This window comes from Nicotiana tabacum, chromosome 13, assembly GCF_000715075.1.
Source record: "Nicotiana tabacum cultivar K326 chromosome 13, ASM71507v2, whole genome shotgun sequence".
In the NCBI taxonomy this organism is placed as follows: Eukaryota; Viridiplantae; Streptophyta; class Magnoliopsida; order Solanales; family Solanaceae; genus Nicotiana; species Nicotiana tabacum.
In genome coordinates, this window is record NC_134092.1 from 116,259,635 (window position 1) to 116,286,272 (window position 26,638).

The 26,638-nt window shown below is 35.4% G+C and overlaps 1 protein-coding gene across 4 annotated transcripts; it reads right to left on the minus strand.

The window, feature by feature from the left end:
* Nucleotides 1-10,167: 10,167 nt before the first annotated feature.
* Nucleotides 10,168-24,947, minus strand: LOC107766954 (myosin-9). 4 transcript variants are annotated; one of them, XM_016585868.2, is made up of 38 exons: nucleotides 24,688-24,947; nucleotides 22,937-23,065; nucleotides 22,283-22,426; nucleotides 22,031-22,176; nucleotides 21,793-21,949; nucleotides 21,575-21,633; nucleotides 21,142-21,301; nucleotides 20,882-21,031; nucleotides 20,645-20,781; nucleotides 20,411-20,557; nucleotides 19,573-19,674; nucleotides 19,389-19,446; nucleotides 19,209-19,310; nucleotides 18,216-18,253; nucleotides 17,910-18,036; nucleotides 17,659-17,829; nucleotides 17,392-17,523; nucleotides 17,170-17,279; nucleotides 16,967-17,027; nucleotides 16,524-16,701; nucleotides 16,071-16,276; nucleotides 15,870-15,989; nucleotides 15,653-15,751; nucleotides 15,150-15,371; nucleotides 14,368-14,507; nucleotides 13,610-13,721; nucleotides 13,485-13,529; nucleotides 13,137-13,391; nucleotides 12,884-13,042; nucleotides 12,596-12,790; nucleotides 12,307-12,450; nucleotides 12,007-12,077; nucleotides 11,824-11,923; nucleotides 11,682-11,738; nucleotides 11,520-11,576; nucleotides 11,363-11,443; nucleotides 11,155-11,237; nucleotides 10,168-10,813 (listed from the first exon to the last, which is right to left on the minus strand). In XM_016585868.2, exons 1-38 carry the CDS (start codon nucleotides 24,688-24,690, stop codon nucleotides 10,690-10,692), a joined length of 4,581 nt encoding a protein of 1,526 aa, XP_016441354.2. In that variant the 5' UTR covers nucleotides 24,691-24,947; the 3' UTR covers nucleotides 10,168-10,689. The 4 variants fall into 4 exon arrangements, with proteins under 4 accessions (XP_016441354.2, XP_016441358.2, XP_016441356.2 ...); XM_016585872.2 differs by lacking the exon at nucleotides 24,688-24,947 and adding an exon at nucleotides 24,269-24,442; XM_016585869.2 differs by lacking the exon at nucleotides 10,168-10,813 and having other exon boundaries at nucleotides 11,330-11,443.
* Nucleotides 24,948-26,638: the final 1,691 nt, after the last annotated feature.

A 26,638-nucleotide genomic window follows, 5' to 3' on the forward strand; every position in this document is an offset into this window, starting at 1 on the left:
ATTGCTATGCTCAGACTTCTAATCTCGTTAGCATCACTTCTAGTTGTCTTCTAGTCAAAGAGTAATGAGGAATCCTAAAGCAATTAGAGTTCAATTACTCCTGAAATCCTAACAATCAAAGTAACCGTTATAAGAGTCCCGTTAGAATTCAAATTCGGTCACCTTCTCCCTTCCAATCAAATCAGAAGTAACGTCTTAAAAAGGCCCGTATGATCATCTTCTCAAACCTCACTGTTTCTCTCAAACCCTAAGCAAGAATCAAGAATAAGAATCAAGAACCAATTCTCTTTTTCTCCTACATTGAGTCTCTTCTCTGATCACCATGCCTAAATCCAGCCAAACCCCTTCTAAAGCCAAATCATCATACAAGACTGAAGTAAAATCCAAGATCATGAGGCCCAAAAAAAAGAAAAGTATCAATCCATCAAGTGAACCTGCACCAACACCTTCTCATTCTCCTCCGATATCCTCCACTGTACCTATATCATCATCTCCTGTTCCTGCTGCTCTCACCATACCCACCTCCACTGCACCCCCACTTCCAAAACTAACCACCCATGCATCTGTGCATACTGTGAAAAATACCTCTAAGTCAACCAAGGTCAAGGCTACTCCAAGAAAATCTGTCAAGAATGTCAAGGCAGTCCCTCATGCTACTACCTAAGTAGACACATTGGTCAAGGAAGCTGTGGTTCAGGGGGAATCAGTGTCAGTCACTGCTAGTTAGGTACAAATCCCTCATTTAAAATTGGATATTTTGGTATCTGGTATAGATGTTGCACCCTTAGACACTCTCCCACCCATAAGTGGAGAACTCACTGTAGAAAAATATGCAGACATTCTGGGGAAAGAGGCAGATACCACTACTATGGTGCCTGTGGTTGAAAGGAAAGAAGTAAAGAACCAGAACTAGTACATAAGGAGGAATATTATGGTCTTTCTTTTAGTTGGATGGAGGATAAGGATGATAATGAGGGTGAAAAAGAAGAAGGAGTTATGGACAGTCATGGGGAGGATAATGCTTAAGACATAACTAATGAATAAGAAAAGAGTGAGAATGAGGGAGATTATAGAGAAGAGAAGGAGAGTGATACAGATGATAGGATAGGTGAACAAGTAAATGATTCTGCAGAAGAAAAAAATAATAGTGAATAAGAGGGTAATTCTGAGAGTGAGGGTGAGGATCAAGAAAAAGTAAGTGAGAGTATAAGAGTGGATGAAGAAAGTGAGGAAGAGAATGAGAATATGAGTGAGAAATGGTTCTATGACCATTGGGAACACTGTCATATCCCCTTCAGAAGAAACTGGTGAAGAGAAAGGGACTCAAGAACCTGAGCCTTTGTTAACTCCTTTCACTAGAGATGAAAAGGTTAGCAGTGATAAAGATGACTTGCCATTGTCTGAGGTAGGGGAAGAAACCCAAGAAGACTCCTATGAAAACAACAAAGTCAGCAGTTCCAATAAGGAAATAAGTAGTTCCTCCTGCTAGAACTCCTCTTACAAGGAGTAAAAGAAAGGCTGTTGATGAACAAATTATTAAGGAGTCAAGAAGTGCCAAGAAGCCAAGGAAGAAAGTTTTAATTGTGGAACCTATGGTTGAGTTGGATGGAGAAGATAATTCTTAGTATGGTTTGCCAGCAAAGTCCTCTATACAAAAGAGAAAGGTTGCCAAAGCTACAAAAATTGCTACCCCTACTGCAAAGGCCAGTAGAGGAAAGAAGAGAAAGAATGTGCCAGCTGTGGTTGATAGACTCACAGAGTTCAGGAACAGAAAAATGCTTAATGTGAAGATTCTTGCAAACACTGATGAAAAGGGGATGGCTCAACTGGTTGAAAAACTTGAGCTACAGGGATGAAAGCACATGTTTGTTAAAGCTTTCCCTCTTGTACGTGTTCCTGCTTTGGTAGAGCTCTATGCAAACTTCCAATTTGATGGGAAGGTAGTCAAAAGTAATTTAAAGGGTTTTGAAAAGTTTGATGCTGAGGAGTTGGGGATGCTTTTGAATATTTCTTATTTGTGATTTGATAATTACTTGAAGAAAAAATGGCTAACCATAAACAATGATGTTGACACTAGCATTGTGATCACAAGAAAATTCTTCAAAAGGTTGAACTAGATGCTCTCCAGAAGGTGTACAAGACTGATATGACTTCCTTCCACAAGCTGTTGTTTCATTTTATCAATTCCTGCATTCTTCAGAGGTCTGAGAGAAGACATGAAGCTATCCTGTTGGACATGGATGTAATGGAACTACTTGAGAATGGTAGACATATCAATCTCCCTAGTCTGATGATTCAGCATATGGCAAGAGCTGCAGACACGCCCAAGCCTAAGAATGCTATGCCTTATGGTTTCATGTTGACTGAGCTATTTAGCAAGCTTAACATTGCCTTGCCTGAGCTTAAGTATGGAAATCACAATGATGTTTTGGATGATGTTATCCTCAAGCAGTGTGGCTATGAGGAGATCAAGGCTAGGGGACCCACATGATCTGCTATTCTACCTGGGAGCAGCAGGGCTGCAGAGCTTAGTAAGAGGTTGGAGTTGGCTGTTGAAGAGAATGCCAAGCTTCGTGAAGACAATGATGAACTGATAAAGGAAACCAGATAGCTTAGGGAAGATCTCAAAAGAGATAGGGAATCTTATGCCTAACATATTTCCATTCTTGTAAAAGCATTGACCCCCTCTACCTCTCACCCATGAGCTTGTTCCTTCCTAGTGTCCTTCGTTTCCTATTGCTATCCCAGTGATGCTTTAATTTTTTTTCTTTTGTCTTAGTCTGAGTAGCTTGCAGTATGTTTAGTTTATTTTGTTCTAATAGTTTATGACAAGGCCATGGGCTTCTTTTGGCACTACTAAATGTCTTCTCTTGTACTACTTTAATGCTTCGTACAATATTGGATCTTCAGCCTAGTCTGTTTGCCTTGATAATTCTTAAGCTTGTGTTGTAGCCTATATGGCCTTGAATATTACATTAACTATGCTTCATCTGTCTAACGTCTTTTTTGTTTTTTTTTTCCCGATGATGTCAAAAGGGGAAAGAAAAGGTTGGGGTTTGTGAATATGCATGTCTGTCTATGGTTCTTGTTGTGATTAATAAAGTGTGTTTGAACAACGTAGCTGCTTAATTATTTTAAGAACCAGCTCCTCACAGTAAAGGACCAGCTCATCTGGTTGATGATTGTACGTCTGTACAAGACGATAACTTTATCTCAAAGTTATCCAGGTCCGAATTTGGTGGAAGAAGGATGCTACATGTGATAAGGATAATTGCCCAAGAAGATACGAATAATTTATTTAGAGACAAAGAGTCCCAAAACTTGTGGAGTCCTTCGAACAGTAGGAGTCCTATCAAAGGAGAAGTTGACTATGCATAGGACTCCTAGAATATCTCAAAGTCCAGGCGTTTAAATACTATCTACTTTGACTTCTGATTTTATCCTTTTACACATCAACTGAAGAATTATATGTTGTTCACTCTAGTCGAGTACCAATATTGTATTCTTCTTGAGTCAGTCTAGTTAATGAGTTTTAGGAAATTGAGTTGTAATCAAGTGTCACAAATAATTACTGAGTTGGAGTGAGTATTTTCTTTACAAGTTAGAGTAACTTGTGAATTAAATAGTTGTAGTAGGAGTACTGGAGAGTATTGAATTATAGTCTTGTAATTGATATATTTTGGCTCATTGTTCTAGTGGAGTTGAAGTTGAAAATCTTATGTAGTAGGTCGTGGTTTTTGCACCTTTTGAGCCAGGTGATTTTTCACGTAAAAATCACTGTGTTTACTTACTGCTTACTTTACTTCAAGTTTAAGAAATACGGTAAAGAACCAAGTTCTTTAGTAAATCATACGGGCACTCAAACTAACACATTGAAACCACATGTTGTTGTGAAATAGTGTCATACCTCAGAAGCTGCTGGAGTGTAATGGAATAAATGTTGTATTGTTTCCCTTTTAGGCGTCGTGCAACACCATCTCCTCGAATACTCCTCTGTGCTGCAAAATTTCATATAGAGTTAGTTTCCTATTCCAAACTCCTCTTTGCTCATCTTATATGTAGTTTTTCTCTTTACATCTTTGAACCAGATCCCATGCAAATGAGTTGAGAACCATAGTAGATTCCATTAGTATTCAAATACCTTGTTTAATTGGATATCCAGGTACCTAATTATGAGTACATATCTTACCAACACTTCATCACCAACATGTTGCACCAAAGTCTCTGTGTCCCACCTACCATTTGCTACAAAGTCAGTCGCTTTTTGATTGTTGTTTGTTATGCCCTTTCTTCACCCTCTAATTGTGTTCCTAGCTGGTCGATACAAAACAAGAAGCTATTACTATTGACGAACATGTTCTAGCCATTAAAATCATTATTTCCAATATGTGTTGAAGTACATAGGCCAAAAATATCTAAGTTGAAGTACCACTAAGATCTGATCATCAGCTGTCTTTGTATAGTAGTACAAGGTTATGCTCTTCTTTCAACTAAATTATTGCACAATAAGTGAAAAAGAAGATATTCATGTTTGCCACGTGTGTCCCATGTATACAAGTACATATGTTTTAAAAGGACAATGATAATATTAAAATATGTATGTAATGAGTAGTATAAAATGTAAGAAAACAAGCTCAATTGAAGAATGATTTTTCTATTTATGAGTTGATTATCGGACTTCAGTGATTATATGTCGTCTGAACCTGAAAAGTAAAATCAGTCAATTTAGTTAGTTATGCACTATAGATAATAATTTAATTACTTATGTTATTCATTGCCATATGTTATATGCACGTACCGTACCTAGCACTTCTTTGAAGACAATTTTCTTGGTATATATTCCACTTTAATGTATCGGTTGCTCTGTCATGACGAGAACTTTTGTTATGGACATTGATATCCCTTTTGAAAGTGCAACATACAGTTGTCCATACGAAAAAATATGTTGGGGCAAATACAAGCCAACATTGCAAATGGTCTAGCCTTGTGCTTTATTTATTATTATTGTAAAGCAAAGACGTACTAAAAATTATTTCTGAATGAACTTGAAAGGATATCCTTTATTTTCAAGGGGTGAAAGCTGAATACATGGAATAAACATATGCTTTCTGCATGTAAAATATTATTGTCAAAGCCTATACATATCATTCTTGTTCCGTTACATAAGCCATTTGAAAGGTCTAGATTCTTGAGTAGCATGATGAGTGCATTCTCCTTCAACACTAACCTGCATAAAAAATTAAAAGTTAAAAGAAAAGTTATTTTTATTGCATCTTTCAGGTGTGTATGCTTAAGGCAAAACAAAGAGAAATAATGGAGCAACAAAATATATTTATAAATCATAATGTATATGATAAAATACCTATGCGGGGGGAGACCATTGGGTGTTAAAGTATTTAGATATTCTTCCTGATAATAATTATTGGTGTCATCTTCTGCAGAGTCAAAAATAATAAATGTTTTGCTTTCACCTGGGAACATAGCTATCAACCTCTCATTTAGCTTATCAATATGCTCATTTCTACTTGCTAAGATAGTCTTCTCCGTTACATATTTTTCAGAGCTAGCATTCTCTTGTAGTGATGGGTATATTTTGTTTATTTACGCATTCTTCAGCAATACCATTACTATTATACTTGACAAACAAATTTTCTTGAAGAAGGATCAAATTGTCTTTTATTGTAGGCTCTTCTCCGTTGCCAACACAAAGTAAGAACTCACTAAATGTTGGATCAGTTATTATTCTCATATTTCTAGTAAATTTGATTTTTTCCATCAAAAGCCAAAGATATGATTTTACCAAGCTTGCATTAACTATTTCTACTCTTGTAGAATGTTCCATATACCTAACACATAGAGAGGAAATAAGTTTGAAAGAGAAATCCACAATTTACCATTTGTTGAGATCTTTTGCCTTCTCAAATGTTGGGTAGATTAGAACGCTACTAACATGTGTCGCCGAAAGGACAAAATCCCCTATTTAAAAAGGATCAACGAATATAGTGTTACCTTAAGGCTGTCTAAAATATTATGAAAATACATAAGGTATGAGGTGTTATACCTTGGTAAGTAGAGCTTTTAACATCACAGAAGGCTACTACTGGCTTGGAATTTTTAATGCTCTCTAACAATTCCCCCTCTATTTCAGCTAAGTCTCCCCACAAAGTCAAAGTTTTTTGATCATACCTATATATTTAAAATTGAGTATCATAAAAATTACATTCTACTTATATTGCAGGTAGTAAAGTTTAAACCATGAATGGCGAGTAACTGGTGATAACTTGCCTTTCATTCGTAACTTTTACTTCTCGTCTTCTGCTTTGTCCTTCTCCATTTAGTGCTTTCACTTTTATTACAATGCAAACCACTTCTAAAAAAAATAAAATATTAAATATCGAATAATTGTAGCTGCAAAATACTAAGTAAATATAAGTAGGTATTTACCAAAATAAAGTCTCATTAGTGACCTGTTCTAACTCGTCCAAAGAAATAAAATCATTGGAGAATTGTTGACACATAAATTCCGTGTTGCACTGTATTACTTCTGTGTTGCTATTAAACGTTACCTCAAGGTCCTTGTGCACAGATAAGAAGTTTGGTTTTGTGCCACTTATGGTTGAAAAAATTCTTTCATACTTGAACATTATTGTTGAAAAGAGTAGTTTGTATTTTTGTTCCCTGTGTCAATACAGACAAGCAATAAAGTCACCAAAGGAGGCAGTGTATTGAGCGGTGGCTATAAGAAACTATTAAAATAAAGTTACCTCTTCATCAACGAATATTAGTTGCCAACGTACACCTTCGCCGTTCTCATTTTTGTATTCCTTTATTAAGTCTCGTCGAATGACTAAAACTTTAATTACCCATTATGTAGCATATTTCTTCAACTTCCTAATAGGTATGCATAGCTTTCCTAGCTCTTCTTCGTTTGCCATTGTAAGTTATCTTGTAGTAGCTAGGAGAATAGATGCAAACGTAATACATAGTTGTAATATCGAGACGTTTTTTTACCTATCTAATATATATCCTTTAGAAGTTGAAGCACCAAATGCAATATATAGTTGCAAGACAAGAGTAATGTTCAAAGAAGCTACTGATTCTTGAGGTTTAATTGGAAAATCAAGCAACGTCAGCTGACAACATATATGAATATCTTAATAAAGTTTAAAGGTAATGACACTAGTGTAGAATTATTACCAATTTTGTGATGCGACAATCAAAAAACCTGTACCAGAAAGAATACAAGGATAATGGGATAAAGACACCTTATTGTGCACCTATATAGAGTGCTGAGAAGAATCTGAAAATGCATGTAAAAGGAGTTACCATGAAAGATGAAAGAAACAAAATATAAAGAATGAAATTACTGCAAATAATAAGTAAAGGAATGATTTCAGTGACTTTATTAGGGAAAAGAAACGGAATGAAGCAACTATCAATGCCGGGGAAAAAAATCAAAACACCAATTTTAGGGAGTTCTTGAAGGAGAACGTGGGGGATGGGGGTGGGGGGGGGGGTTACCAAAATATTAATTTAATAGAGATATTGAAGGAGAACGTGGCTTTAAAAGGGGGAGAAAAGCAAAAATCCATGAAATCAATTTCTTGGGAGCAACTGAAGGAGTACATTTGTGAGAGTAACTGAAGGAAAATAAGGCATCATTTGTTTTTTTTTAAACATTAAGACATCTTAATCTGGAAACATATCTAAATATCAAGATGTGTATTAAGATTAAGATTAAGATATCTGAATTGGAATACACATTTGAATATTAAGATGTGTATTAAGACCTGAATACTAAATTATTAAGATTGTTTGTTTTTTAACATTTGTATGTACAAAAGTAATCTTTATTTAAAAATTAATTAACATAAAATTTAAATAAAATACTATCTAATCTTATATTTTATCAATATTATTTTTAAATATGATAGTTGTTGGTGGTAATGATGTGAATATCGACTAGAGGTGATGGTTGATGGTGGTTTTGGTTAATGGTGGTGGTTCTAGGTAGTAGCTAGTGGTGATTGGTAGGGTGGAAATTATGGTTGAGGATGATGGTGGTGAATGGTGATAGTTAATAATGATGGGTGGTGGTTGTGATTGTGATTGAGAAAAGTGATGGTGAGTGGTGGTAGTTTATAATGGTGGGTGGTGCCGGCTATGGTTATTGATGGTGATGCGGTAGTTGTTATGGTAGTTGAGGTGGTTGAGTGTGGTTCTGGTTGAAGATGATGGTGGGGGAGGGGGTGGTGGGTGGTGGTTGAGCATGATGGTGGCGGCAGTTAGTAATGAAATTAAGTCTTTGTTATAAATTTTAATCATACAGATCTATTCAGACCCATTAAGTGATTGTGAATGAAAAAAATAAATACACTTAATGATTAAGATTCACACTTTAAAAATAAACGCAATTAATATCTGACATCTAAATAACTAAGATTCAAACCTCCATTAAGTACAAACAAATGAGGCCTAAGAAGGCCTCAAACCTAATTGTACTTTTGAATTGATTTAATAACGCAGCTTCCTACTTTTCCTATTTTTAGTCTTTAGTGTATTAGTATTTACTATAATAATATGAATTAGGTGATAAAGCCTTTTAGCTTTCAAACTAATTACTTGACAAAATATCTTAAATGGGTACGTTAAGCTTCTTTTCTACTGGACTTTTATGCTCTTTAGAAACTGCATTATCCTTTCATCGATACATTTTTCATTAGGTCGTGTAATTATAATATTACTATTTTATATTTATTATATTAGATGTTTAATATTTTATTACATTTTACTTAAAAATAATTTACAACAGGGGCAAAATAGTAATTCAACTTTGCAGGAAGGAGCTTCCCACTTTTAGTATAACTAGTTTTAGGATACGCGCGATGCGCGTGACTCTCTATCGATGCGTATAAAATTATAAAGTGTAAGCTCTTGAAAATAAAATATTTTAAAAGTATAAGCTCTTAAAAATGACAAATATTGAGCATATTTAATCAAAAAAAAGAACGGATAGCCTAGCTAAGCATGAAAACAATCAAGATAATTTTGAAAGTTTAGTGTTCTATTATATAATCCCTTCTTTTATATTAATTCGTATCAAAATAATCATCTATGTACCATATATTCTAGATAAGTCAACTACAAAAAGAAGAAAAATTAGCAATGAACAAATTATGTAGTCAAATAACAAAAAATTATCACTAATCCTATTCAGTGATAGAATTAGTGACAGATTATTAAAAAGATCATATAAGCCACAAGATGAATTTCGTAAGTAATTTCTATTTTGTAAATTTATATTATGTAATAAAATTTCTTAGTAATAATATTAGTTTCTTTTTTACCAAAAAATAAAAGTCCTTTCTCATCCATTTAACATGAATATGCATTGAGGTAATTTAGGTATTTTCTATAAACTAAATTACAGTAATTAATTTTTTTATCACAAATTAATAATTACTATTTTTTCCAAAAACAATTACTATTTCAAAACCTAATGCCGTATTAATTTTTTAGAATAGAATAAACGAATTTAACCAAGCTTCTTAAAAAGTACTTATGATTTAAATTTTAAAAACAACAAATAAATCATATGAAATGAAAATAAAGAGGCAAAATTGGTCTTTATGATTAAACAATGACAAGGAACAAAAATATTAAACAAAATCGTGAAGTTTCCTTGTTGGAAACCAACAAGAAACTTTCCTCCTATTTTTTTGAATTCTTTTAATGTCTTAATATTTTGTATCCATATTAGGAGATGATATTTAGAACTCCTAAATATTAGTAAAGTTTTTTGATTTTACAATTTTATCCTGTGTGAAATTTATTTCTAAAGGGTAAAAAAAACGAACGACATTTCGCTAAGAGCGTTCGTGCTTTTAATATAGTATAGATATGAATATGATATTAATGTTATGATGCTACTTTTGTAGGTTACAATATGAGTATTCAGCTCATCCTCATGGTAATTTTAATCAATGCTAATTTTATTAGGTAACTTTCCAGCAGTCATGATCACCTAAGTTTTACCGTCCTGTTCATGGATCGGCCATTAAATGGAGAAACATAGTAAGCGAAAATTCATATAGTGGATCCTAACTTGTTTGGTATTGAGGCGTAGTTGTTGTTCACAGAAGTATGTATAGACTATGATCAATTGTGTAAAATTGTAAAAGAAGATAAACTCTCCATACATGTCCAACAACTCATACAGTCTTTCTTTACATGACAAACACTAGCATAGCTTCTGTGGTAAAAAGGATACATATTTTAATACAAAATACAGATTCAACTAGCATTTTGAGTATTCTTGTTCACCCTCCCCCTACAAAACTGGAGTGCTGCAGCTCCATCATTTATGAAATATGGACCTAGTTGTGTACAACTAATTCATAACTCTCCTACTTGTATTACAAAGTGAAATGAAAATTATGTATAAAGATGAGTGCAGCAATGCTTCTATGTTTTGGATGGAAACTGTTATGTAAATCTTCCTCATGCTCTTTTTTGGCGCCCCCGAGAGTCTGAGGCAGGGGACTGGTGCATTTCTTTGAATTATGAAGTTCACAGAAGCTAACAAATTAGATCTGCCTGTAAAGAACATCCCCAAAAGTAGTCAGATAATCATCTATTCCGTCTCAAGTGAACTGAAGATGACGACGTCCTGTGCCTCAAATTGACTGATTAATTGGTGCGTGGCACCAAAAAGCTAAAGCCTGAATTCTCACGGAGAGGAAGAGGAGGTTCAATGTCAGCTATATCTATTTGTTCCATTGATTTTGATATATCATCAACTGAAAATGGGATGCTGCAAATTACACCATTAAGGAGCATCAGCAATTGGCTTAAAGAGGCATAAAAAGGAAGTTTACTGAAATACAACAATAATAGTTTGTCTTATGCGCATTCATTTGCACCTTAACCACTTGTAATCTTCTGCTTGGTAACATGCACCTAAATAATCTAAAATTGCAACATTGAAATTAGAGTCTTTCCCTAAATATTGAAAACATGTACTGGGAAGGACTGATGTTCCCAGTAAATGTTCAAGACTACTTTTCAGATCTAGTCCTAATGAGATTGAAAGTGAATCCATCACACAAAAGCAAGGTACCAATAACAACTAATTACAAGCATTTTGATGCTAACCTTGAATCATCATCTAAGAGAAAAGAGTTGCTGACTGCATGATTTGAATCTTCAGTCATCGACACCCTCATGCTGGATATAACCTAATGCAATTGCATAAAAACCTTGCACTTGGTTAATTTTACTGTGTAAACATGTTATCTAAATTATATCTTTTGAAGAATATGACTCTAACCTAGGTTGACTAATGGCATCCATAGAAACTTACATCCGGTGACACACTGTGTGTACCATACTTGTCATCCCAGTACATTGTACTGATCCTATACAGCTGCTGGATGCTAAGAACCTGGAGGAAAAAAGACACCATTAGTGACCTTTAATGACATGCCAACTAATTCTTCCTTCAAATTGATATCACTTACTGGACAGAGTTGATGGCTTATTTCATCCAGTGTCTTTTTGGGTTTTTGATGTATAACCTGCAGCAAGGAGAATGGGGAATATTTGAGAACCCTTTAACCATCCTACTTTCAAAAATGAAAGAAGCAAGTAAATGAAAATGATAAATGTAAGATAATGCTTACAAGAAAACCAATTGCCTGTCTGATATGCTTCAGCTCATCCCATGCTGATCCTGCATACTGTTTTCGTTTTTGTTTTTTAACTTCGGGGTTTAAATATAACTTTTAGGAATGCCAAGTTAATAAAATATCTGATGGATCATACCTCATCAGTTGCCGTGAAGCACCAGTGTTCCAATTCTGCCAGTCCTGCTTTGACGTATTCACCATTGCTAAATGAACAGCACTCCCGTCTTAAGAGAAGGCTGTGAAAGTTTTTACAGTCACATGAGGAAACTTTTAAATGCATTGGAGAAAAATGCATGCAAAGAGAAGCCTATAGCTGCACCTGTTAAAAAGCTGAACGTTGATGAATGAAAATATCTGAGTGAATACTTTACGAACTAAAAATGGGGGCACCTGAAAGTATCAAATCAGGAAAAGCAAGATCGGAAGTTAGCTGCATGATATTTTGGAATCAAAGGTTTATCGACTATTTCTAAGCTAATTAACCATCTCTTCTTATGACATTGCTAATTCTGCTGAGCCAATGTTTGCTGGATAAAAAATCTATCCTCTAGGAACAAATTGTTTACACTGGAAAGGGGTTCAAAATAATTGATCGAAAGGCAAAATCAGCTTCACTAACATGGTTTGCTTTTAATGTGTTCAAGAAATTCCCCAAGCTCTTTACAATTCCCTGCCAATGGGCAATCAAAGCTTGCTGAGCTGCTGTATTAGCTACTGAACGTGAGGACCCTTTAACCAAGCTTGCTCTTGAAGTTCGTGGTGCCTAATAACATATCCAAGAAAACTGTTTTCATGCAAATGACAAAGGAAAAATACAAGATAACCGAAAAATGAGGTAGAGTAAAGAGTTATACATAATGCAAAAAACAAGTCCTAGACATGTTTCTGGAAATATTTTCTACACATACCTGGATACACAACCCCAGCAACGGAGAAATCTCCTTTTTCAAATTGTCACGAATCATTCCATAAATTTTCTCCACATATGCTGTAAGTTGCTGCTTGAACAACAAGGCAGGGTACTTGGCTTCTACTTGGCGTAGAGTTTCGACTCCTCCAGTCACAAAGGAAAGGTTGACTCCTTGAGGGTTTCCACGGAAACTCTGAAAATCAATAACAATGAACATCTTAAGGCGCTAGTCTCAAACTTCCTTAATAAAACTGAACTTGTTAGTAATATTTTTTTAACTTCCCACCTGCGACATTCTCCCAAACAGAGATGCCGACGAGGATCGTCGACGCAGAGGAGTCATTGCTGCAGCAGCACTTGCTTTGAGTGTACGCTGAAGTAGCAATAGAAGAGTAGAAGCATTTGACAACCAATAAGCCAGTATATCATTGTTGTCCTGGGTTTTCTGTACCAACACAGAAATGGAATTAAAAGAAGCAATTATAATTTAAAAAGCGAGGACATAGAGTTTAAGGAGAACTGGATTTTGTAGCTCAAACCTCAATAGCATGACCAATAGTCTGGATTATTCGGTCAAAGACAGTGGTTCTCTCAACTTCAAAAGATCTCCACTGCAAAAGGCACTTATAAATGATGCAGGCTGCAATCGGCCTGTTTCCTGCAAAGCCCAAGTTTTGTGTAATACAACGAATCAGCAACTCCTGGTTCTCTTGCTGTTTCTCATTAAGTGATTTTTGCGGCTTATCCTCTGCTTCAGGGAGATCCCGTTGGTTCAATGAAGGGCTATGAAGATCCTAATATAATGCAAGTGAGATTATGAGCAACAAAATTTGCAGGCATGCGAGTAGAATTTGGAAACACAAGTCTTATAAGGAAGGTATTTTTACCACGTGCATTCTTGTATCTTCATAACCGCGACCACTCTCAGTTCTCTGTCAATTAAACAGAAAACTTCAGATTATTCAATTCCTAAAAGAATTCTACACAAGAAATACATGTAAAAAAGTAATACCTGGATAATAGATCTAGAGCGTCCCGAGAGGAACTTATTAGGTGCCATTGACACAGCCTGCTGACGGAAAACTTTGTTCTCTGACTCTAAGTTTGTCATCTTCTCCTCTAGCCTGATTTTGCAGGGTTCAGCAGCAACATATAAAATCAGATAATTCTTTAGGAAAGGAAAATGCAACACAATCATATTGCATTAAAATATTACTTTCAAAAGACTAGAAACCTATTTCAAACTTCCAAGTATTATCTAGATATGACTACTCTTAAAGTTCTTTGACAAACAAGTGGAAGGACTATTCTATTAGTCCTTTGTACATGATGGTGTTGAATGCATCATCTAAATTGTTTGAGTAAAGCTGTTTGTCATCGAAATATTATGTTCTCCTAATGTAATTCATAATATCCTAGGCCTACTCCACCTACTACTTTAATGTTTTCGCCTAGATGATCATATTATTTCTTTCACAATTAACATCATGTCGGTAGGTCAAAATTTCATTGGCCACAATGTTCTGATGGCAACTCTTAAATGCATCATTGCTATTAAGATTTATTCAATAAATTTTGTGACGGTGTTAATTTTATGATGAGTTAGTCATATCAGCATGCATTGTCATTCTTTTACCTTATTCAACACTGCAAATATTTGTACATAGAAAATGAACAAGACAAAAATGCATATTACAATATAAACAGTTCATCTTATAAGCTGGAATGTAATATAACTGAAATAAGGCACTGTGAGAGCAAGCTGATTACCCTTTCAGGGATTCCTGGAGTTGATGCACTCTTTTTTCAGTTTCTTCTAACTTCCTGCGACTTTCTTCCCCAGATTCTTGTGCCTCAGTATACTTCCTCTTCCAGTCATCACAGTTCTGCTTTTCTTGTTCTAAAGAAACCTGGACAGAACACACACATTTGCAAAGATTATAAGCATAGAAAGCATAGGCTAGATTCGTTGCATATTATGATCCTTTGGGAGATGTTATGAATGATATTCAACATTCATCTTTATTGCTCATCTAATTTGTTTTTATTTTATATTTTATATTTTTTTGGATAAGCCACAAAAATATAATTAGTCAGTATTTACTCTTCCACAAGTTTCTGCAGCAGGAAATACAAGAAAGTCTCTGCAGCTGGAAATACAAGAATCAGTTTTAATTTTTGAACCTCACTTATTTCAAACTGTTCTAGGATTACTATGATCTTACATTCCATTCAGTCAAAATGTGATAAGAAAAGATCCTCCCAAGGTATTTGAAACTATGTACTTCAAGCATTTTATGGAATTTTCACATACTTCTCTATCGGGCAGAATCATGCTTGTGTATTTTTAAAATTACCAATGCTCAACTGTGTTTTCTCAGGCTACTGATATAGTATCAAAAGTAATAAATGGTTACTCTTCTAACATGGTGATTATTTTTCGTTTACATTATGAATTAAATGCAAGGTTTTCTCAAAGAACACTTATTAATGCTCAACAGATTGTCATATTCAGCACCACAACAGAATGAGAACCTAGTCAATTGGATTACCTTTAAACTTCTATTTTCTTCCATTAGAGATTCTACTTTCTTTGTATCTTCAACATAAACTGGAGTTTCCTTGATTACAGGAGGTGCTTCTTCAATAGCCTTTTTTGCAGCTTCTCGTTCCTTGACAACCAACGCATTTGCTTCATCAACTTTTTTTTGCATAACTTCCAAAGCGTCTTGCAGTTTTGCTATCTCTTGTGCTTTTGTTTCTTCCAAGTCAGTCTGCGTGATGATTTGAGAAGTTATTATATCTGACAATTAAGTCCGACAATTTCACTCTATTGTACGCCTACAGAATGGTGTAACACGGCAAAATAATAGTATGTAACAACAGGATGCAATAGTAACAGGCAAATTTAGCATGCTAGCAAGAGTTTCTTCTTGTTATATAATGTATCTGTTGATATATCTACACACAGGTGCACAAAGAATGAGACGACACAGGTATGCACTTTGAAAATGTGATTTATATAAATAAAACATGAGCTAAAACATGAGATTACTCTTAGACGTTTTTCCAGTTGCAACCGCCACGTAAGCTCCTCCAACTGCTTTTCAAGCTTATCCTTTGCCTCTTTGAGCGCACCAGTATCCCTTGCAGCCTGCATGTAGTTGAAAAATCATGAAATAAGAGTACACTAATAATTATTGAATCATGAGACATTGTAATAAGAGATGTGTTTTTATGTTTCCTATTGGATTACAAAATAGTATGCTTACCATTTTAAGCTTCCTTAGTTCCTTTTTGGCAACTCTTCCCCTCCATTTGCATTGTGCAACAAGTGCCCCTCTTTTCAGCCTTTTATAAAATGAAAAAGCTTTATGACAACGCCACCGTGCCTGAGGAGGATAAAGACTAATCTTAGGCTCATTTCAATACCATATAAATCATGAACTCATATAGCACACAGGAATTCTAACCTGAATTATTATTGCAGCTTCAGTTTGCTTCCTAAATCTGAATCTCTTACGAGCATCCATAGCTCGCAAAACAGTCTGCACCATGAGCACTGAGACCTTGAGTTTCTTATAGGCCTTTCTAGCATGATGTCCACGTGTGTTCTTCTGAATTTTTACAGCAGCTGCTTGCCTCTTTATTTGCGCATAAATTTTGCATGCCAGTTTACCTAAAATATGAAAATTAGGACACGCGTTTTGAGAATGAATTCTACTCTGCCTAGTGGCTCTTTGTTCCTTCAGATATATCTTTTTTCCTTTATGGATTTTTGATCGGATGGAGCTTGAAAAAGGAAACAAGGAAGCATACACTGCTAAGAAGATGTAGTTCAACTCATAAGATTGTTTTCCATTATGAACTTTGGTACATTGTGTCACCAAGTTTTCAAAATCTAAAATAGTTTTAAGATGCCTCACCTCTACATAGAGACTGTAAAGATATGGCAGCTTTTCTCAATGCAATGAATTGTTTACGAGCAATATGAGTTCGTATTCGTCGTTGTATGACTTTGGCTGCATTATTAAGAACCTCTGCTCGTCGTGCATCCAACTCAGCCATCTGTCCAGCCCTTAGGAATACCTTGGTCTTTCCTATCTGTAAAAGCAAAGTAATCAAATAATCACGAAGACAGGAACTAATCACCGAATCTCATATTGTGAATGCGAATTTTCCTTTTCAATCACATTTGCAGATAACAAGCTAGATACTAATGTGAAGTAGAGGTTTAGATATGATCCCATATGACCTTAGGAACGAACTCTCCTCTGAATTTGTGAATCAGAAATATAAGAACTATACTGATGAAATAGATGATGAATTCACACTGCTACCTAAGCAGGAGGAAAAAAACTAAGATTACCTGAAACCCTTTCAGCCCCCATTTTTCCAGAATCTTCGTGCAAGCAACTTTTTCCTCATAACTGCCATGCAAAAATGAATTTCATTCAGAATCATCTGGTAATCCTAGAGAAAATACTTCTTCAAACAAATTCAGCAAAGGTAAGACATCTCAAAGTACTGTCAGCTCTTGACAATCTGTTCAAACAAAAACAAGGTACATACCTCCCTTGTAAAACCTCCGGCGCTAGGAGCCCAAATCTGTGTATGAATTCAAAGAAAGGGCGACGGGTAGGGAATCCAGCACAACTGATTCTAATTGCCTCTAAAACACCCTTAAAAGAAAAGCATGTTGGTTATAATCAATAACTATCACAATTAAACAAAAATCTATGCTTTCCCCTCTTTTTCCCAATTCTGGGATTTAGTAAGATGGAGATTACTTACACCACAGCGCAATTGTCGCATAACGTTGTCATTTTCAAATATAGCAGGTTTTAGGAGATTATTAGGCTTTACACATCTGATGTAGTGAGGTTCTGTAGCATTCAGTGTCTCCATCAACGACTGTAATTGTAACTGCATTTAAGTTTCTAATTTCATCAGCGCAAGAAAATTGACAGTTTCAGAAGGAAGACTAATGATCAGCATATATTAAAGGTAACACAGTTCATCATTTAATAAATCAAATCAGGGCCCATAATGCAAGAATACCTTAAAGCGTGAACCAATCGAAGAAAATTTTGACGACTTTGAAGTCTCTTCACCTACTGAAGGGAAGAGTCCTGCTGCAAAAGAGCATTTTGAAGCACTTAGGAGGTCTTGATGTTCAGGCACTATATAGTCCTTGTTTTTGTCCAAAAATTGGTCGGATTGATATTGCACCTAATAATAAATGTATTAAATTAGGAAATGTAAATTGCAAATCACTCTATACTGAAATATCTGTTGGGTATTGGACTCACCTCTCCAGCATAATGAGAAATTATGAAATCTGTACGAGACAGTTTGGGCTTGACAAAGCGCTTGTGAACTTTAAATGTCTGATATAGCTTGTTAGAGAATGTTTCATGTGTTGACTTTGGGAACATACTGGAAAATAGAAAGTAAATAATGAAGACAAACTTTATCATTTAACTTAACCAGAGTTATAATCTTAAACTCAACTAGTACCACACAAAAATAATGAGGAACAGAAAACTTAAGTAACAATTAAGTTGCATACAATAGTTTTTCATAATAAAGACCAAAGTGATGGGATATTATCTTACCAAGCTTCATCTAGCAGAGCAACAATTCCACCTGGTTTCTGCAAAGGGAAATACCACAATTATAAAACTAATTGTAACACCAATGAGCAGCATTATTATTTCTTTTCTTAAATGATAAGTTAGAAGTCTGTTCTGGAATTTTCATGCTGGTCAAAAGTTGAGATTGTTTCTTAATTTTTCAAGTGAGGGTGTTTTGTTAGTCACTCTAGATAGACTCATATATTTCACTCACAAGTAGTTTTTTTCCGCAGATCTTTTACCCTCACAAAGATCATAGTGCAATAGTTTCATTATAGCTTCTTTCTCCAGGGAAGCAGAGCAGCATAGAGAATTCCACTATTCAAGTAGCCTAACAACTCAACCTATTGCTGATATACACCTCGTGCATTTATTAGCTAAATTCTAAATTTCTAAAATACCTAGGATCCCATAAGCAAGAAGATATTTCTTTTTGGATAACAATAACCCAATTCATGCACAACCAGAACATTTCTTTTTGATAAGCAGCCATAACAATACTTGCAATCTTAAAAGAAGAAGAACCATCCAATATCTAATGCAACAAAGTTAACAAGACGTTTGTGATATAATTACAGAAAATTTTGAAATCTATGGGGTTTTGCTGTCTGATAACATAGAAGTTCAATTTCTTTTTTCTTTTTCTTTTTGAGAGGTAAGTAGAAGTCCAAATTCTAACCATCTAGTTTGAACTTAAATTCTTTCTTTGGTTATTTGAGAAAAGTGATGCCATTTACCCACTGTTTGGGAGAGTTACAAATGACAGTTTCTTGAGAACAATAACCAGACTATTCCCATAAGAGGAAATAGATTAAATCTAAAGAAAATGTGACCAGCAAGAATTGAAACCAAGACCTTTGAGTCTTGAGACCTCAACCTTGCCACTTGAGAAATATTTTTCATTGGATGAAGTTAACATCTGTTTAAACAAACTAATAATTCTCAAGTAGTGTATTCAGAGAAAAGTGCAATTACCTTTTCAATAAGATCTAGAACATCCTGGTTATCCACGAACTCGATGTAGCTCCAATCAATGGCCTCTCTTTTGTATTCTTCTTGTTCCATCTTGAACACATGCTGTAAAGCCACAACAGACTTGAGAAACAATACATACAAAATCAATGCTTACATTGCTAGTAATATCGAATAGTAAACCTGATTGAAATGTTGCTGCAACTTCTCATTTGTATAATTTATGCAGAATTGCTCAAAGCTGCAAAGCGTGATATAATGAGACTCAAACACGAGTTGCAAATCTTTGAACACTCATGTAAACAATTATTTTAGATGGAACAATGTTATGGTAAATTAGAAAGGCAAGCTAAAGATTAGTAGCTACCTGTTGTGCTTAAAGCTTTCAAAACCATAGATATCAAGCACTCCAATGAGACATTTAGACTGGGGATCTTGTCCAATTGAGACATTTATCTTGTCTACCAACCTGCATTTTCCCAAGAGACGGACTAATTTACATGACATTTGTGAAATTAGTAAATCAATCATGCACTAGTGGGAACTTACTTCAGGTCTGAATCCACGTGCTGATTAAGGGAAAAAAAAAGGGTACATACACATGCACATATATGTGTGTGTGTACACACACACATATATATAGATATGACATTTATACAAGGCACATATTTGCTCATCTTCTTTTCTTTCCAGTATATTCCATGGTTAGTTTTAATGACTCTAATATCTCAAATCAACATTTTTACTTCAACACAATTGCACTCTTTATTTGTTAGTCTCACAGTGAACAGATCTTTCAATAACTTTGAATTACAATAATTGCTAATAATACTCCCTTTATCCCAATTTATGTGAAGATGTTACTATTTGGGGAGTGAAAGAGTTTTTTCTTTGCCTGCAATTTTATTAAAGTCTTTTTAAATATTTTGACTTTTTAACCATGCTGGTATAGTACCTTTTGTGTAGTTTTCAAATATGTAATGTTTGTTTTGAAAAACTTGAAGAATCTATGCCTGAATTCACACTGAAAACTAGGTACTTAGACTCTCATACTCTGAATCCCTTTACATAAATTGGGACAGAAGGAATATATTGTTTTACATTAAGGCATAAAAGTAAATAAACAGATTGAGTCTCCAGTGCCTAGCAAGGAGCCAATAGCTAGTATATTAATCACACATGGTGACGAAAACTAAGCTTCTTACCAATCAAATAGTCTAGAATATATTGTTTTAGCCAGACCATCCCTACTAATTTCAGCACTGCGAGGATCAAGGCTTCGTTTTATCACTTCTTCAGGGGTGATCATCACCCTTTTGCATAACGCATCTTCCAAAGCTACAGGGTCACACCTAAAACATTAGGAAAATCAGAATTTCCAACCATTATCACAGCCACATAACATCTGAATGAACGGTGACATTAAGAATCTTCCATACATCAGAAGCTCTGCTGCAGTTTTGAGATGGAATTTGGGTTTGTCCTCTTTAATAACTGATGAATCAGCCTCTTTTCCTTTCGCAAAGTCAATATTACCAAGATGAAGAATCGCAGCAACAACTCTAAAAATTGCTTCCTGAGTGGGGAAAGAGAGAGTTAGAGGTACCCTTTACTTATTCTTTTACCCAGATGCAAATAGAAAAAAGAAGTTGGACGAACTGTGCAAGATAATATACCTGCTCGTGTTTACTAATTCCGACAACATCCATTGCTCTTCTAGTGGCAAGGTACTCATCTGCATCACTCACACCAACAAGCTCATGGCACTTTGACTGGTTAAGATAGTGAAATGTTTTGGGATGTCCCAACTTATACTTCTCAATCTCCTACAATGATTAGGAAGATTGTCAGCAACAGACTGCCACCAAAGAAATTCGATGCAATCCTACAAGACTTTCATAATGTCATTGAAGTTCTTGTTGCAATAGAAAAGCACCTCTTGGGGGGCCGCACAAAGAAGGTAAAAACAGTGGTAGTTGCGCTCAGGATCAGAAATTTGGCAAACACGGGATCTCTCAAGGAGGTAGGTCCTGATTGCTGCTCCTGATATCCTTCCATGTTTGTCAAACTGAATCTCAACGAATTTGCCAAAACGGCTGCAGAAGTTTTACGTTAAGGAGAGCATTAAACATCTTCCATCTCATAAGGTAACATAATTGTTATGGTATTGATTATCTTTGATCAAAAGTTGACTTCGAAAATAGCGTCTCTACTACTAGGAAGTATAAGATAAGGAAAACAAGCAGTTCAATCTCATATGGCACTTTTTTGTGGAAAATATATCTCAGAATAATTAAGCAAGTCGAAAATACATTAACTGGACCACATAAAAATTAAAGGCTGAAATGCAAAGTGCTAAAGAGCTTGACCTGGAATTGTTATTTCTAACAGTCTTCGCATTGCCGAATGCTTCAAGAACAGGATTAGACTGCACTTGAGTGGGTTCATGCAAAAGATCATGAGAGTAAATATTACATTAGCTTAAAATAATCTAAATCAGAAAGTAGAGGATAATTATGTGAAAAAGGAATGGGTGATTGAAAAATTGAAGAGCACATAATAGGTTATCAATGACATGTTATCATACACCAAGGACTTGTTGCTCCACAGTGCGCCCTTCAGTTGCTGCACGGCCACCCAGAAAGGCAAGATATCGCATAAGCATCTTGGTTGTTTCAGTTTTACCGGCTCCACTTTCACCGCTAACCAGAATAGAATTGCTTTTCCCCTCATGGACCATTGCCCTGTTTCCAGCAAAGGCAGTTCAATATATCATGCCAAAAAACGCAAATTATTGTAATTAGTTTGCTTAAACTGGGAGGAACCTGTAAGCAACATCTGCAATGGCAAAGACATGAGGGCTTAATTCTCCAAATGGTGCCCCCTTGTATTGTTGCATCATATGCGTATCATACAAATGAGGCAATTTTTGAAATGGATTTATTGCAATTAAGATATTTCCTGTATAAGTCTGTAATTATATCAAATATTAAGAGATGGGCGCTGTTGTCTGTATTGTAGCATAAGAAAGAGCATAAAAATCAGACACAATCCAAACAATAACTACAGTATCTTACGTAAATTTCATTAAGTTCGTATCGAGTTTTGAGGTTCTGCAGCACTCCAGGCTCATGCAAATAGGATAGTTTTGTCATGTCATCGACACCCCCAGCAGGAGCTTCCACATCTTTTGGATAAACTTTTGACAATTTCCTAACAACCTGAAGCATGAGAGGACAACATATCATGATGTGATGTATCAATCCATAAAACAGGATAGTCTAAGTTCTTATCAAACCCGAGATGTTAACTTGCAGGAGGCGGAGACATTATTTGTAGTCACATCTTCTATTAAATAAGGAGTTCAGACAGTCGTCTGGAGATACAAATTGTGACTTATCTTGTTTCTTGTTAAGATGATTCACTAAAGGTCCGTACGATACGGTTATAATATTAACTGTTAAACTTAGAAGAATTAGATAGCAATAATGATTCCACAAGAAATTTCATGCAGCAGCATGCAATAGTCTTTAAATGATAGAAGCAAAAGTTGGTGTCACCGGAGGTCTATAAGATAAGTCAAAGACCAATTTGTTTTGAGGTAAATTTCTGTAAGCAAGTGTTTGATAAATATCAACAAATGATTTGAGGTAAATTTCTGTAAGCAAGTGCTTGATAAATATCAACAAATGAAAGAAGTAAATCAACAATTAAAATGTATAACAAACTACCTTCTTTCCATCGGTCCTCTCAATCTCTGCTTCCCCATTTGTTATTTTCTTTACTTCTCCATCAATCCAAGCTACATCAGGGTCCTCAACCCATACATGAGACCCTACTATTATATTAACTGCAGTGCCCTGAAAGCCCAAAAAACAAAAATAAAAATAAAGAAGAGTAAGTATCAATAGAATTGATCACATGAGTGATAAATTTATCTCACATATGATCAAACAATCTCTTATGCCATGCAATGTAACTGAAGAAATGCTCTAACACCAAGTGGATTCAAACTCACGAGTAAATCAAACAAAGAGATATAATGTGGTAGACACAAATCTATTTGAGTGTTCTCCACCCGATTATAGCTTACATACAGCATTATTTTAAGTAGAGGAACAGCCAGGAAATTTTCCCTTTCATGGGGAGGGGAAAGCCACACGAAATTTTGTAAAATATATTAAGTATGATAAATTATGGAAATTATATTGCAAATTATATATTCACAGAAAGATATGTATGAAAATCAATTAGAAAATCTAGATGTAATTATACACACACACACACACAAAACAACTTTTTAAGTCACCATTTGCTTAATTATAGAACAACATACTGTACAAAAGGGATACAAATACAAGATACTTAAAAAGTTTGAAATAAAATAGTTTGAGGCATATAGGGCAGACAATCCAAGGCGCAAAGCGCGTGTTGAACATTAGTGCGATGTACATGACAAACAACTTAAGTAATAAGCATCCATGGGCTGACCGTGGCGTTAGCCCCGTGAAACCTTAGCGCCCCATTGTCGTCCGAGCAGTTAAAAAGTTGACTCGCCCCGAAGCGAGTCCCAACTATGCCTTTTATGCATTGCTTGCAAGTCTAAAGCAATCATACAGAGAAACATACTAGATTTTTTTTGAACAGTTACTCAAAAATCTTCATACACCGTAAACTTCAATTCAAGATTGCAACCTAATAAACTTAATTTTACCTTTCCTTCCACCTGTTACGGTGTAGAAGGACAAATTAGAATGATAATTTTCGGATAGACTGGTGGTAGAGATGGATCGAAGATTTGAATTTTATGGATTCGGTATTCTAGAGCAGCGACCTCAATTGCTAGTAAATGGGTTGAAAATTAGATATTCATACACATTTAGCGAATTTCTTAACACATACTCAGGGTCTAAGTCAAAGCTACTAGGTTCGGCCAAACCCGTATGTGATACTCTACATCCGCCCCTGACCGGTAGTCCTGTAAAATATGTCCTCATGCAAAACCAGACTAGTAACAGTTAACACTTCCTTTGTGATTGAAACGTGTGCATATCAATACATACCCATAGTAAGTTACAATATCCCACACTTTCCGTTGGATAATATCGTCCTTTATGATAAAAATCCCCTCTTCTATTATGAACAATTTCATCAACTTTTCAAAATCCACAGAAACTCAAGGCTGAATTTATTGCATTTGATGATCATAGATTCCTAAAAGGCATATAATTCTAAAGAACAAAATTTCGTCACCGGTTATTATCTACAATATTGTTAATGTAATGGTTGAAAAATAACTTAAAAGTTGAATTAAAGAAAAAAAGGGCAGTCACAAAAGGCCCCGTGGCCTGTAGGTCACACACCGAGGTTGGTCTTCGTCAAACTTAAGAGTTGAATGAATTTAATAAATTTGAATTCCTGAACGTTTCAAAATAGAAAAAAGACAATGACGAGAGAATAGCATTTGATTCTGGGGGCGTACCATTGATGTGATGCTGAAAATTCAAATCATTCGTCCAAAAACAATGGGCAGTGGAAATAGAGAGGAAAGTGATTGAGATATTAATCTGGAAATTGTTTGTGACAAAACAAACTCTCTCTGTTAGCCTGGGTGTGTTTGATCCAACAGTAAATTTCTGAGTATTCTTCGACAGAGAGACATTGTTGAGATAAGGAAGGCCTGCAATTTCGGATCCTCTCCCATTTCTCTGCCCTTCACTACCGTTCTTCTCTCCCTCTCTCTATCTCTCCCCATGCATCCACTTTTACTCGCACGTTGCATCCCTCTTTGCGTTGGCTCTATTTTATTTTTATTTTTTTTATAGATAAAATTTTATAAAGTAGCACGGTTTAGAATCTAATTACCATAATTAACTATAGTTTGCCTAATTATTATTTGTAAATTATTGTCACATTGTATCACTTGTATTCAAATGCGCAACGAATACAGCCAACGCGAAATACAGAAAAATAGATTGCTCTTGTTTAGTAGCGGAGGCCGGAAAAAAAGTGACGGAGGCCGGATTTCTGCTAAGGGGGTTCAAAAAAGGAAAAAAGTTAAAAATAATTATTTCTAGTGGGAATTGAACCAATGACCTTACAAAAGTTTTGAACTCCCTTGATCACTAAGCTATGCTTTTGGGTTATGACAATGGGATTCAAAACATAATATATAGAGGTAAAAACAGATTTTGCCTTATATATATAGTGTAATTTTTCGTCGAAGGGGGTTCGGGGTGAACCCCCTTCCGCCCCCCTAAATTCGCCCCTGCTCTTGTTGAGAGTCGAACGCAAGACATCTCTAACCCAACTACGCTTGTTGCTCTCTTGTTTCGGTTCAAAATAGTTAATCTCTTGTTTTAGTGTTACATGTGGATTTGTTATAAAAATTCAAATATAACTACAAATGATAATTTTCTAAAAGTATAGCTACGACCAGAGGCGAATCCAGGATTTAAAGTTTTATGGGTGTTTACCCGTAAAACGATACAGTTGAATTTATACGTGGTTTATAGACAAGCGAATCTATTTGATCCCAAATTAATAAATAAAATAAATAAAAATACAAGACTTACGCTGAAATTGAGATAAGACAATAAATAGCCTGATTCCGGGAACGGAGTTTCCGAAGGCAGTAATAACAATATCAATAAGCAAGAAATTGAATGTTATTGAGCTTTTGAACAGTATATAGCATAAGTTTGTCAGAGAATTCGTGTCCTTACAATGGCTGTTGAAATAACTATTTATAGTTGCACCTAGGGAACAAGGTCCTAGGATCAAGACTCTTTTAAATGACAATAATGAGGGCCATTAAAGAATGTATAACAGCAGGCTATAAATGCCATAATTCTCTATAATAGACGGTAAATTTAATATTATAGAATATTCTTCATTGGATGCTACCGGGTGGTAGACACTCGTTTGCCTTCATTAGTAATATTCCCTTCGGGGGCTCTCGGCTGCCAACCGAAGCCGCTGCCCCCGGTCTTGGTTCCCACCTCTCTCACTTTTCGTTTATCTCTGGTGCCACATGTCGCTCTATTATGCGAGTATTTAATGTGAATGGATTTTACCCTATACAAATAGTCCCCCTGCTTTCCGGTGGCACATCCTTGTGTCATCAGGAAGTTGGTGAAGATACTTTTCTTGGCAGGAAATTTTTCTGATCTCCTTTGAAATGTTTCTGACGCTTGATTAGACGCACGTCTCTCCGCATTTAATGCCCCGAACATGCGTCACTCCACGATTTAGCAGTACTTTTGCCGATTTCCGAGGTAATCATGGTCACGATTTTAGCCGCCTATTCCTTTACTTATACGCTTCAATCTTCTTCTTTTACACTTCACAATTTTTTGAACTCTCTCAACTTTTCTTACTCAACTTTCTCTTGTTTTCAACTTTCTTTAACTCTATTCTCCAGAGAAACCCTT